The sequence below is a fragment of the Meles meles genome, chromosome 7, assembly GCF_922984935.1.
Source record: "Meles meles chromosome 7, mMelMel3.1 paternal haplotype, whole genome shotgun sequence".
Taxonomy (NCBI): Eukaryota; Metazoa; Chordata; class Mammalia; order Carnivora; family Mustelidae; genus Meles; species Meles meles.
Window position 1 is genome coordinate 150184220 of NC_060072.1, and position 14961 is coordinate 150199180.

The following is a 14961-nucleotide window of genomic DNA, read 5'->3' on the forward strand; positions in this document are numbered from 1 at the left end:
CAGTCTGTTGCTTCCCAGGACTCCAGTCCCAGACTCTACTGTTGCCTTGAGAGACGCCTGCGCAGCCGGTGCTCGAGTGAGGAAAACCCACCCAGACAGGGGGCCCCCGAATCGGACCATCAGCTGAGCTGACCACACAGGCTGCTGTGACTGAGCCTGCAGGAGCTACGGCGGCTTCCCAGCGGGGTCTCCCACCGAGAACGCCTGGTCCGTGCACAGAGCAGCACGGGGCCCTCTACGTTCGGGAACAGGGCGGGCGGGCGGCCCTCAGGGAGGAAGGGCTCTGCGATCCTGTGCGGCTGGGAGCTGCAGAGTCACCTGGGAGCTCTGGGGGATGGGGACAGGACCCAGGGTGGGCTTTACCTCCTGTATGGTGGGGACGTCAACCGCCGAGTGCACCAGCCTCCGGTACATCGGGTGCTTGTGGTCCTTGCCCTTCTTATTAAGGTCTATGGCCTGAAAGGTCAGCAGATACAGGTTTCAAACACAGCCCGAGACAGACAAGCGAAACAATTTCTAAATGACAGAATTTACCAGAAAAATGTACGTGTACTGTATCATCTAAGGAGGCATTTTTAGGGTTTTGATAGAACAATTATTTTGGAAAATTCCGCTTCATTTTAGATGTATCCATTAAATGTTCATTTTGATAAATGCATTAAAAATGTAAAAATATTCATGTTTCTACGACAAAGGAGGTAGGGATGTATTATAGGGAAAGACTATCTCTTCCATAAAGCATGCTGCGAAAATTGGGCACTTTTTTTTTAAAGATTTTATCTATTTGACAGGGAGAGAGAGTGCACAATCAGGGGAGGAGAGGCAGAGCGGGAAGCAGGCTTCACAACGAGCAGGGAGCCCGATGCAGGGCTCTATCCGGGCCCCTGGGATCATGACCTGAGCCAAAGGCAGACACTTAATGACTGAGCCACCCAGAAGCCCCGAAATTGGACACTTTCTTACACCATATATAAACATTAACTCAAAATGGAGTAAAAGCCCCAATGTGAGACCTGAAACTACATAAATCCCAGGAGAAAACACAGGCAGTAAACTTTTGCACATCAACCTAGCAATATTCTTCAGAGATACCCCCTGAGGCAAGGGAAACAAAAGCAAAAATGAACTACTGGGACTTCATCAAGATAATAAGCTTCTGCACAGCACAGGGAACAGTCAACAAAACTAAAAGGCAACCCATGGAATGTAACAAGGTATTTGCAAATGGCATATTGATAAAGAGTCAGTATCCAAAATCTATCAAGAACTTTTCAAACTCAACACCGACAGAACAAACAATCCAATCAAGAAATGGGCAGAGGACATGAACAGACATTTCTGCAAAGAAGACATCCAGATGGCCAACAGACACATGAAAAAGTGCTCCACGTCACTCGGCATCAGGGAAATACAAATCAAAACCACAATGAGATATCACCTCACACCAGTCAGAATGGCTAAAATTAACAAGTCAGGAAATGACAGATGCTGGAGAGGATGTGGAGAAAGGGGAACCCTCCTCCACTGTTGGTGGGAATGCAAGCTGGTGCAGCCACTCTGGAAAACAGCATGGAGCTTCCTCGTGATGTTAACAATAGAGCTGCCCTACCACTGTACAACTGCACTCCTAGGTATTTACTCCAAAGTTACAGATGCAGTGACGAGAAGGGCCACCTGTACCCCAATGTGCTCAGCAGCAACGTCCACGACAGCTAAAGTGCAGAAAGAGCCCAGATGTCCTTCACCAGACGGACGGGTAAAGAGGAAGAGGTTTATGTACACAAAGGAATGCCACTCGGCCATCAGGAAGAACGAAATCTTTCCATTTGCAATGACACATAAGAAGTACAGGGTGTTACACTAAGCAGAATGAGCCAGTCAGAGAAAGACACACACCGTATGATTTCACTTGTACGCGGGATCAAAAAACCAACCAACCAGCCAGACTCTTCACTACAGAGAACAAGCTGGTGTTCGTAGACAGCGGGAGCGTCAGGGATGGACAGGACTAGGTGCAAAGTTCCACTTACAAAACATGTAAGTCAGGGGGCGCCTGGGGAGGTCAGGGGTTAAGCCTCTGCCTTCGGCTCAGGTCACGATCCCAGGGTCCTGGGATCCAGCCCATGTCGGGTTCCCCGCTGGGCGGGGAGCCTGCTTCTCCGTCTCCCTCCACCTCTGCTTATGTTCCCTCTCTCGCTGTGTCAATGAAATAAATAAATAAAATCTTAAATAAATAAATAAGCAGGTAAGTCACGAGGATGAACAGCAGCACGGGACACCGCTATGAGTGCTGTCCGCACACTGGGCGCCTGTTCTCACTGGTGAGCACGGAGGTGTGCAAAGGTCGAACCGTGGTGTTGTACACCTGCCGATAATAGGATACTGCATGCCAACCACACTTCAGTTGAAGACGTTGAAAATACACGATGAGACAACAGAAATGTATCAGCGGAGACACACAGCGCTGGTCTCATCTGCTTCAGCGACAGAGACGCCTGACGAGACAGAACAAGCTGTCCCGCACAAAGGAACTCAGCGGTGGTGCTCTGCCCCCAACGCCGCTGTAAAGGTCCCTGGCGCGCGGTCTGGTCAGAAAGGGGCGGGACGCGTGCTCCGAGGTCCTGGCCCCGCAGGACTTACCCGCTCCTTCATGCGGGAGACGATGAACCGCAAGTATGTGTTCATCTCCTGTTTATGTGCGTTTTTCTTCTTGACGCTCTGTTAAAGACAGAAAAGGCCAGATATAAAATGTGATTATTTACAGGTCTGCATTCATGTGAAAGACTTTTATATATAAAAGATACAGTATGCAAAGATTGTGTTCAAATCTGCACTATTTCCAATGTGTTTGACACAAAGAAATCCTCAGCGTGAACAGCATTTAATGTGACCGTAAGACGGAAACAGGTTGTACCTTACAGAATGACATTTTTTCTTGACATTTAGAACCTCAACCATTCTCAGATACAACGAATGATGACGTCATAATGACGATGTAGAATCACTCATTTTATCAAAAAAAAAAAAAGAGAGAAAGAAGAAAAGTTGGCTGAAACCCTTTAGGGAACACTTTAAATTAGTAATACTGAAGGGTGAATTTCGACATTCACGATTCCTCTAAAAGGTTATGAAAGTCCACGTCCCTGTGAACTCGGTCAGCACAGCGGCACACCTGCTTCTCTGTTTTCAAGGGCTATGGCGTCTGTTCAGGAGTAACGCCAATTTCTGTCAGCCTGACCGGAAGCACTAATTAGGTTCTTCAATGTATGTCTCAGAAAATCTAAATTCATGCAAAGAGAAAAAGACGGGACTCTCTCTGTCATGTCATTTCTAGACGCAAAGATGAATGTCCCACTTCCTCCGTCGAGGCTGAGGCCTCCCGGCAGCCCCAGCTCCATGGAGCCGTCCCACGCGGCTGACTCGGTGCACACAGCACATCCCGGCTGCCGTCACCCGTGGGCCCCCAGAGGATGGGTCCCTGCCGACTGGAGCCCAAAGGGCTGTCCATGCCGGACACCCCAACACAGTGGCCAACTGGAGGCAGGAGCCGACATTCCGCAGGCAACCGAGTCTTCCCTGGGGCGTGTGAACGGGTCACCCACACACACAACACGGAACCACCTGAGTAGAAAACGGACAACGGCTTTCTTTCCTGGACGCGTGGCTTCATGCACTTTCCGTTTCAAGTGGTCCCTTCCGGGGCGCCTGGCTGGCTCCATCGGAAGAACATGCAACGCGTGACCTTGGGGTCGTGCATTCGTGCCCCACGATGCGTGCAGAAATGACTTAAATAAAATTCATGAAAACTGTAAACGGTAACCAGTAACCTTGACACCGCTTCTTTCCCTTCTCACCCAGACTCTGCTACGACTGCTGCTTCTGGGCTGGGCAGCCGTGTGACCCGTGCACGTGGCGTCTAATCGATGCCTGGCACAGAGCAGTTGTGCAAGTCCGTCCACACCCAGAGACGCCGTGAACTTCCGGGTGACATGGCTGGGCTTCCAGCCCAGCAAGCGCAGCCCAGTGACCAGCGAGCACACGTGTGACCACACCAGGGATCAGCGATCTCTGAGGGAAGGTCCCTGTGCTTTCTGCTCACTGACACACCCGCTTGATCCTCAGGTGGCTGGGACCCGTGACCAAGATGGAGCACCCCGGTCACACGCTGACCACACGCGGACACTTCCTGGACTCTAGGTTTAGAATCTTGGGGGCGGGGGCAGGGGCAACTCTGCGGTACCTCATGGATTCTCATTTTTCACAGGACCCCCAGCAACACTCGGGAACTACCAGTGGCTGCCCCAAAGCCAGCACCACAGAGAAAGACATCGGCGTGCAGCTGTGCGCACAGGGGAGTGTGCCGGGGCTCTCAGGGCAGGGGAAACGTGGTCAGCTATTCCTGATTTTGGACAAACGTTCTTGCAACACAGACGTCCTCCCACGCACCGCTCTCACAGACACGAGCACCCTGATGGACTGTCAGCCAAGAACACTGCTGCTCTTCTCACCTTCTGGGAAACGCAGCTCTTAAAACAGAGGAGAACAACAACAAAGCTGCTAGCTACGTGCTCTGTTGTGTTAACTCCCAGATGTTCTGGACGTACTGCTCAGCTGCTGATCGTAGGCATCCGTCTGATCACTGCACCACGAATCTGTGTCGATGCAAATAAAACTTCAGCCTGTTAGCAGCTTCCGCGTCCTGTAACTCCATCCGTGGGGTTAAGGGTGTTTTAATGGTGACGTACAATTTGCGGGAAGTACACAAGCAACACGTCACGTAGCGAGCGTGGTTTCCGGGCCCAACATGTACTATTCCCAACCTTCCCCCGAGGAGGCAGAGCAGGAACACCCTCCTCTCTGAGCCTCCTAAGTACGTCCAGCCCCACACAGGGAGCCCTCGAGAGAGGGGCGGAGAGACTGGGGATGCCACATTTGTGCAGGAAGACAGCTTTTCCTCTCTGTGCTCAACATCAACCCGTGAAGTACTTCACTCGTCCTCTGAGTCTAACCCCTCTTCCTTGTTCGTTTAGAGACGGAGAAAATAAATCGATTCAAACACCTCTGTCAGGGGCGCCAGGGGGGCTCCATCAGTGAAGCGTCTCCCTTCGCCTCAGGTCATGACCTTGGGGACCCGGGACCGAGCCCCGCATCATCAGACCCTGCTCAGCGGGGAGCCTGCTTCTCTTCTGCCATTCCTCCCCACTGCTTGTGTGCTCTCTCAAATATGCAAAATCTTAAGGGAAAAAAAAAAGCCCAACACCCCCCCATCCCTTCTGAGGACAAACACAGGTTCTCCTGCAGATGTCCAGACAACAGGGTTCTGTGCCCAGACCTCGGCTCCCTGGGCACTCCTGGGGCGGGGCGGGGGGGCAAGTGCCTGCTTCCTGGACCCGCTTCCCAGCCGCGGGCCTCAACGCGGGAGCTCACGCCAACAGGAGACCCTGCATGACGCGGCCTCTCCCCCGTTTCTGAAGACCAAGCTTTCGCCGTAGGATGTCTGTACACTTGCTGAGGGGTGGGCTTGCTCTCTGGTCCCAGCTCCCTGCTGTGACTCAGGGCTTTACGGTTTCACCGGAGAAACGAAGGACGCGCTGCAGCCTCCCGTCAGGGCGGCCCCGTGAGATGCGAGATCGCCTAGCGACAGTCATGGCGTTTCAACTGTGCCAGTTCAGCCAAACCAAGACACTGAAAGTGGCCTCAGAAAAAGCCACTTGAACAGAAATTAAAGGAGCAGCTTCTCAGGTAAATGCTTCTCTGTCTGCAACACAACTAAGCAGCTTGCTCTTAAAAGCAAGGTCAGAAAAATGAAACTAAAGCTTTGAGACATCCGCAGCCTGTTTCAGACCCAACTCTTCTCGAGCTTTGCAGACCTGTACGCATTCGCTTCCCCCCGGGAAGGGCCTCTCTGCAACCGGTGAGTCCCAGTAACTTCACATCGGCCCAGAGGAATGACTGTGGTCAGTGTCTACAAATCATGGGGAGAGCCTCAGCATCACGTGGCCAAAGCTGCTGTGACCGTTTTCCAAGGACAATGCTCACGCGGCTGCAACAAACGTGTGAGACTCCAGCGAGAAGCCCTCAAACACACGACACCTGACCAAGAAGCTGCTTTCCTCATGGGGAAAACAACAGACAATCTTAAACACCTTCTTGAGTCAGAGATGAGTCGGGGACTCGCCACCGTCACCAGAAGTGGCGGTCTGAGCAAACTGGAAGAGGCTCGGGGCGTGCCACAGGGAAAACACGAGTCCCGTAATTCAGCCACACTCAGGACCTTACGGTGGTTTTGGCTCACAGAAGGCATGAGTAACTTTTGGTCCCCAGCTCATTACTGACAAGATGCCCACGCACCATGACAGGAACAAACGCTCAGGACTGAATGGTCTGGATTTTTCAATGTTCTTTGGAGACCCCAATTTTCAGCTGCAAAAACGTATCTTAGCAAAAAACGAACTTGTGGAAACAGCATCTCAGCACAACTAGTACCCAAATGAAACCAGTGTGCGATCAGAGGTCCAGGGGTCTTCTGCTTGGACCCCAGATCGGTGCTGCTAGAGTTGAGCAAATCCAAGCCAGCGATTACACAAAACAAGGATGTCACACTCTCCTGGGGGTCGCCAATATCCAGACTATTTTTCCTGCCACGGGGTCAGAAGAGCAGTTGACAAACCTCCTCTGTGAAGGGCCAGACAGGCTATAGCTTAGGCTCAGAGGACAAACGGTAGGTGTCTGTCCCCACCACTCAACTCTGCTACGCACTGAAAAAACAGTAAGGCTCCAGGATACTGAAGTCTTGAATTTCTTAGGATTTTCACACGTCACAAAATACTTCCCCTTTGATTTTTCTTTGACCATTTAAAAAAGTAAAACCCATTCTAACCTCATGAACAGGACACAAGCTGGCGGTCGTCTGCCAACTGCTGGACAGACTGTTCTGTGGAAACGGTTCCCAAGGGTCCAGCTCAGCCGGTGTCTGCCAAGGCCTTGGACAGTATGCGCACACAGTAGGCGCTCAGTGAATACTAGCAGAGGGACCGCTGGTGTCGCTACCGACCGTGTGGCCTGCTGGACAGAGCGTCCCACACGGCTGAGCTCAAGCACAGGAAATCAGCTCCCGGCGAGACCGTAACCCGGAGCTGGTTGTCGGCGCGGCCGCTCGAAGCCCTGGTGTTCGGTGCGGGTGTATCAGCCGCTTCACCGCCCTCCCACCGCAGAGGCCCCGTCGGCGTCCGTGAGCTCACCGGACCACTGGCTGGGCATCCCCGGGCCGGGCCGTGCGCCCCACAGCACCGCGGCCACCGAGGCGCCAGGGGCCTCGCGTCCTGCAGCAGGAACACATCCGTGCGGAGCCGGCGCCTTGACGAGCCCTGGTGGCCACGGCACAGCGGTCCCGGGCCGCGTCTACAGCGCCCTCCGCAGCCCCGAGAGCCCCTGTCAGAGGAGCGCGGGGGTCTGAGAGCCGCTCGGCAGAGCGGGCCCGGGGCGAGGGGCCCGGAGCCGGCCACCGCGTCCGTCCGCACCGCAGCACCCCGGCGGCCCCGCCCGGCCATCACTTTCTAGAACAGTTTTCGGAAAATGAACCTGCGTTTGCTCGTTGTCACCCCCACCCAGGCTGAGGTCGCCTCCCTGCCGCACGCGACGGGGCCCCAGGCTCGGTCCTACACCCCCGCCCCGTGCGCCTGACTTTCTGCCACAGTCCGTCGTGGCCGCTGTCCTTGTCAGGACTTACAGGAGCTGCACATTTAAAAACCTCCGTTACTGCCCCACTGTGCCGTCCGGGTCACTGGTGGACGCTGGGGTCGGGAGGGTGACTCCTGCGGACCCGGGACGCGCGCCTCCGGGGCAGGGAAGCGGCCCTGGGGTCCCTACCGCGGTGTCCGCGCAGCCGGCGGCCCGGAGTGCTACCGCCGCCACGTCTGCGCGAGCGTCCTGGGGGCACTGCTGTCCCCTCCGGGTCACCGAGTCCTGCCCACCGAGTCTGGCCACGGCGCGGGTGATTTGGGCGGCCTCGCATCGCGGAGAAGCGGGGTCCCCACCCCCGCCACCTGCCCACACGGACGCGGCTGCGCCACCAGCCCAGGCGCCTGGGCCGCTGTCGGTGAGCGTCTGCCTTCGGCCCAGGTCGTGGTCACGGGGTCCTGGGCTCGAGCCCCCCCGCGGGTCCCAGCCTGGCAGGAGCCTACGCCTCCCCCTCCCCGGCTCAGGCTCCTTCCCGCCCCCGCCGGCGTCGAACAGACAATGCAGAGAAGAAAGTGCCAGCCGGGAGCGGGGCGCGTGCCCACCCCGAGGTCCACCCGCCAGCAGGACACGCCTGGGCGGGCACCCGGGCACCTGGCTCCTCAGGGCCGCCACAAAGCCTGGGGGACAGGCAGGAAGGACACACTCAGGGCCGTGACACGGAACAGCGGAGCTCCCCGAGATCACAGCCAGGCAGCGGGCCTCCCCGGCGGACGGGCCTCCCCGCTCTCTCCTGAAGGGACGTCAGTGTCTGTGTTTCCGGTCGGGGACAAGCATCTCTCTCTCCGATTCACGGGCCTGTCACGGGGGTGCCACCTGCCCCTCCCTCCAGTCGCCGCGGGGACCGCAGCGGAACCGCCCACTGCAGCGGCGCGTCCTACGGGACACCCCAGCCGAGCGCGGCGCTGCCTAGACAAGGGGCTGTTGTCCTGCTGTGCACGCCAGACCGACCGGTTCCTCCTGATCCCTCGGGGGAAAAGGAACCGCTCCGAATCGATCAAAATGACCTCATTCACCAAAGACGCACCAGAAGAACGGATATTCCACCACCCAGACTCTTGACACCATATGCAAGCTTTCTGGCCGCAAGGCTACATTCATCAGGAGAAGATATCGCAGAAAACGTGTGGTTCTCTTTCTTGTTTGTCCAGGTCAGACGCTAGACCCAACCGCAAAACCCTCTAGCTTTAGTAACCTCCCGTCACCTGTTCCTAGAGTCAGGCCTCCTAAAAGATTGGTTCAGACAAAAATTACTTTTTAAAAATAATTTTTTTTTAATATAAAAATGGTATGATCCAGCTTTAAAAACTGTAAAATATAGTTGGCTCATGTTCATTTTTGTTTTGTTTTGTTTTTGTTTACAGAGAGAGAGACAGCGAGAGCAGAAACACAGTGGGGCAGTGGGAGGGGAAACAGGCTTCCCGCGGAGCAGGGAGCCATGTGGGCTGGATCCCAGGACCCTGGGATCGTGACCTGAGCCAAAGGCAGACGCTTAATGACTGAGCCACCCAGGCACCCCTCATTTTTTAATAATACTATGACTGTCTACCATACAACAAATAAATAAAAACAAAAAGCTTCTACTTCTATTTAAAAATCAAATCTCCATCCCAGATTTGTTAGTATGGCTGAAAACCTGACTTAACTACATTCAGGGTGAAAATATTCACAACTTGCTCACATTAACAGAGAAACAGACCAGAAAGCAAAGGCAGTCAGTCTCGTGGCCAACACACCGCAGGGAGTACGTTTTTGAAGTAGTTTCTTTCTTTCTTTCTTTTTTTTTTTGAAGATTTTATGTATTTATTTGGCAGAGAGAGATCACAAGTAGGCAGAGAGGCAGGCAGAGAGAGGAGGAAGCAGCTCCCCGCCAAGCAGAGAGCCCAATGTGGGACTCGAACCCAGGACCCTGAGATCACGACCTGAGCTGAAGGCAGAGGCTTAACCCACTGAGCCACCGAGGCGCGCTAGAAGTATTTTCATTTAGCATTTTGTTTTACTTCATTCTGAACATTAAATGACTGACCTCCCCACTTCGGGAATTAAAAAAAAAACTTGTACTGCCCACACAGCAAAAAGAATGAAAAGTGGATTCAGAAGTCCATCTCTATCTCCAGTTTCAAGAACTAGCTTTCGTCAGGATTGTGTCTTTAGTCCCCTCAGCGAGCACAAGTCACATGGCAAGTGACACCCCCAGAGCTCAGCGATGTCCACAAGCTGGGGCCAACCCATCAAACCCCAGGTGGCCCCTCATGGCCAAGAAGTCCTAGTTTAGTTTTAGTTAAAGTAGTGAGATGCTTTCATTTTCACTATCTGCCAAACAGAAATCCGGGTCGTGGGCCCCCTAAGGCCTGTGCAAGTGCCCAGTGCCTCCACGGGGCAGTGGAGAGAGAGCTCTGCACGCCCCCAGAGAGCTCTGCACGCCCCCCAGAAAGCTCTGCACCCCCCAGAGAGCTCTGCACGCCCCAGAGAGTCTGGACGCCCCCCAGAAAGCTCTGCACGCCCCAGAGAGCTCTGCACGCCCCCAGAGAGCTCTGCACGCCCCCAGAGAGCTCTGTACTCCCACAGTGACGCCTGCCCCCCACAGGCCTGCCCCTCCAAGAGAGCTCTGCACCCCCCCGAGAGGTGTGTACCCCCTCCAGAGACCTCTGCCCCCAGAGAGAGGACCTCACCCCACAGAGAGGTCTCCCCTCCGGCTCGGAGATGTCTGTCCCCCCTCAACCCAGAGCTCTGCCAGGCAGCACACAACGAGCGACCTCAGCAGCGGCCCCGGGACCCGACAGCGCGTTACTCTGCTCACACGCTACAGAGCATTCAAGTTACCAAACATGATCCTGGTGTTCCCAGCAGAAGCACAGCCATAGAGCACGGAGCGCACACACACAGGCATGTGTGTGCACATGTACACACGTGTGCACACACCAGACACACGCACAACCCCTGGTCCCACATCCATGTGCACACGACGCACACACACAGGCACACAGACTTGTGCACACGCGCAGGCCTGCCGTCCATGACCAACGCATCAGAGGATAAGCTGACATTGTGATTTGGCAACTATATAAAAATGAAGCCATCCTGAAATGAGACATCCGTGTGTATCCTGTCACACTGGTGACAGGCACTGGAGAACACTTTCATGTTGGTGTCAACAGGTATAATCCTCCCAAGGGCAATTTGGTGATTTTATCATGAATTAAAATGTGCTTATCCTTTAACTTTATGAATTCCACTTTAATAAATTTACTGTGAAGGTGATCAAATAGAATTACATAAATACATGTTATTTTTAAGTGTCTCTGTTTTTAAAAAACACGATTGACTATACTGTGTTTTAAAGACAGTATCTTTTAGGCAAATAAAATCTTGAAAGCTACTTTCACTTAAAAGTTATGATCTTCTCATTTTTGTTATGAAAAATTCATGGCTATTTGGGGAATATAAAATTCAAATATACTTGACTACAACAAAATACAAACTTCATGTGCGTACAGAAATAAATTAAAGCGAGAAGACTGCTCCCAGGAGTGGGAGCGTTAGCACGGTTCTGGACTCGGCAGGACGTGGCCCGACAGGCAGACCCCAGCGCGATACTGCTGGTCAGACAGGACCGTGGGGCTGGTGGAAATGTGCCCCAGTAGGGAATAAACGATGGCTCAGGGACAGTGCTGGATACACACCAGTTACGTGAAGTCGTGTGTGAAGACACAGATTCGGGACAAACGGACGGACACATGCACACACGCTTGTGCTCACGCACATGGAGAGAGGTCTGTGAGGACATGCACCTGCCGTGTCCTAGTACTTCTGGAAATGTCATTTATTCTTTATCCTCCTCTAAGTTACTTGGATTTTTATACGTAACTATAAAAAATAATTTTGAATCCTCCCTTTTTTCCTAATGAATGAGAGTTCCCTGTAAGAGTGTAAAACAGAATGTTACTAGAATTTTTATCAAAGCAAAATGCTAACGTGACATCCAGAGGCTACTTTACAAGAACGATCTACCCTGTCTGTACATTTAAATGACTAGAAAGGCAGGATATTTCAAAAGACTGTAAGATTCCTGAGATTTATTATGAATGTTAATATAATTATTTTAAATACAGAAAACTTTCTATCATTGCCTTCTTAAAATATCTGGAAATGGTCAGATACATGCATTAAATCGAAACCAATTCTCAGTGACCTTTTCAATGCTGTCAGGGACAGACTGCATAGAAATAAAAATCTCCTGATCGCTCTAAGATACTGGAAATATTCAAGTTTAGGTAGTAATGGATGGAACTACTGTTCCAGCCTGCACTAGAATTTGGCACTGGGCATCTTCTCTTCAAAACTCCTCACGAGTGTGTCCAGTTAATCTGTGCTCTTTCTGAACGCGAACGGAGCAGCCTGGGGAGTAATGCTCTCATCTGCAACCGTGTTCTTCGTCCCAGTCTCGACCCTCTCCATTCACTAAGAGCAAGAACATTTAAATCTGCTCGGTTACTTTCATATTAGATCACAAAAATGGTTTCATTTGAAGTTTTGACACTGTTTCAAAAAACAAATCAACCACAAGCCTTCCCTTAAAGATACTTAAAATCCCCTTAAAATTTCAAGGTTATATGACTCTTTCTCCCAGGAAAGAACTGTTAATACGTATCTTTTTCTTGAATGTAACAAAACAACAGATCCTACACAGAAATAACTATTTCTTTAGGCCTTTTGAAGCTCAAAATGAAACTCACCCATCCCCAACCCGAACACAGGCATTTTGAGCCTCCCCAGAGCGGCTTCCAGCCTAAGAAACAAGTGTGGGGTCACGAGCGTTTACTGACTCAGCATCCCTGCCTCAAGTTCAAGCCTCTCACAATGTAGGCAAGTACAGATGGACAAAGGTGAAAGGAAGACCAAGGGACAGAAAGAAAGACGGATGGGTACACTGAGCTCCACTGTGGCCACCACGTTGGGCCCAGTAACCGGGCCTACCAAACTCCCATGTTTGGCCCAGTTACTGTGGCCCAGTAACTCTCTGAAATTTTTTTAAAAACCATCTGGCCTGCAAAGTAGAGCAAACACACGTGGAAAATGGGACGTGACAACTTGGCCGTGAAATCCTACGCAAGTAGCCTTAGACGTTTTCTTCAAAGGTGTAACTGTTCAATTTCCACTCAGGAATATAAAATATCCACAACAAAGTTTAATGCGTCTTCAAAAACCCCAGTGTTTTTGCTCAGTCTGTACTGTGAAAGCTGTGGCCACAAGGACACCTGGACATCAGGAACTGCACTTTCGGAAGGTCAGAGTCCCTCCCATCTGATCAGCAACCACCTCTTTGCATTTTTACTACCTTAATGCTATGTTCTTAAGGTTACATTAATACCTTACTTCAAGTGTTAACTATTACCAGAAAACAAATATTTGCTTTTTTAAATGCACAATCCAAATCCATAAAAATAAAGTATGGGTATTTATGCAGGTCCCCCACCCCCAATGAAACTAATTTCATGGAGACATCATAAATTCTTGTAGACGTCGAAGAGGTGGTCTACAGCTTGAGGCTTGATACTGATACATGCAGATTTGGGGATTCATCAAGGACCTAGCATTTAGGCATCTGATTATGAATCATCATTACACACCCTATTGATAATGCCACCCTAAAGGTCACCTGTATGCCTACTGAGTGTGTAGAGCGGTGCTGGTGAGGTGAAGTACACTAAGAAAATACAAAGTTACTAAGATAATATTAGAAGCTCATTATGCTGGCAGGAAAGTTAGGACCAACACTGAAGAAGGGAAAAATTATTAAGATACAACTTTTTTATATTATAAACCAATATTCACCTCAAGTAATAGAAAGTATATTCAGAAACTGAGCCCATGAGTAATCTGGGCAACTTGCATGGTTCCAAATATGGATCATCGCAATTATAAATACAAAAACAACAGCGGGCGCAAAAAAATAACCTTTTACTAATCACCGTCAACGCCATATGCGACGTACTACGCAGGCATCACACACCACTTGTACGCACACACACCACGTTTTACAACCAACAAGCACAGCCAGGTCTACTTTCACTAGGGAAATAACAGGAATGAAAATAATTGTGGAAAGTCCCTTTTTTTCCTACCAGACTATTTCATTTCGCTTTAAGTAATTAGAATGCTTTACATACAACTGTCCCATCCCTCCACCCTCCAAACAAAACACAAAGCAAGGAATAAACTAACCCATGATATGACAAAAAATAAAGGCGACATTACATGGATATAAAATGGGAAGTAGATACAACATGTCTCCAACAACGTGCCTTTTGCTGGCTGTGATTGCTGAGTGGAGAGGACAGATTGAACCGAATCTGATGTGGGAGACTATTCCTTGATTTCCAAAGGCCAGCCATGACAGGAGCCACACAATCCGGAGGCAAGTGTCACGGAAGGGAAGAAAGTGTACTTTTATGTGACTGGAACATTCTATAGTCCGTACCCTGAATATGTCAGGTGTTCTGGGGTATGCACTGACCAGTGCTGTGTTCATTTACCATTATTTCGGCAGATAACCCCCACCCTCCAGTCCGTCATCCGTTCACCTGGCACGCCCACCTGGGGGACCTTGCACACTATTATCAGTGAATTCCAACCCTCTGACCAGCACGTGAAAGCTCGTAGGTACTCACCCTGCATACTGGGCACTGCCAGAGACTACTGCTGTCTCTAAGCCTGAACTCATCAGACAAACACTTGGAATGATACACACGAAAACACAGGTCACATATCAACACCTCTCCAGGCAAATGGCATTCAAAACAATACCAGTCATGATTTTCTGTTTCCCAGTCCTACAAAAAATACAAAATAATTTCGTATGACACTTTGTCAATATCTGCAATGACTAAGAACAAAATTGAAACTAAAGTCCATCAGAAGTTAGGCATTAAAAACAATTTCAGACATTTACTGTGTTAAAACAAGAGGGAAAAAATACCTAGAAATTTGCTTTTATAAACTTAAAATTTCTTTCCTAAACAGTATTAATATTCAGAATATTTTAAGTGATCTCATAGTAAAACCAGCCCACATGAAGTAAGTCCAGAGCCAATCCCAGTTCTAACATCAGCTTTCATTTTTTTATATCATCTATGGAATAATTTCTTCAATAAACTGAAGACCCCAAACCAGCACCTACGGCTTAGTATTTCAAATAAACCAACCTCTGTTTTGTTCTGCATT

General features: G+C 50.6%; 1 protein-coding gene across 7 annotated transcripts in view; it reads right to left on the bottom strand.

Annotated features, from left to right (window-relative positions):
• ZMYND11 (zinc finger MYND-type containing 11) overlaps positions 1-14961 on the bottom strand; it is a 114266-nt gene that overhangs the window by 21490 nt on the left and 77815 nt on the right. For 4 of the 7 annotated variants that reach the window (XM_046013437.1, XM_046013439.1, XM_046013436.1 and 1 more), the window contains exons 4-6: positions 14409-14570; positions 2641-2718; positions 364-456 (exon numbers count right to left, since the gene is read on the bottom strand). In XM_046013437.1, coding sequence (XP_045869393.1) covers positions 364-456; positions 2641-2718; positions 14409-14570 — 333 coding nt within the window. The remainder of the gene's footprint in view (positions 1-363; positions 457-2640; positions 2719-14408; positions 14571-14961) is intronic. The other 3 variants (XM_046013441.1, XM_046013440.1, XM_046013442.1) reach the window with 1 other exon arrangement.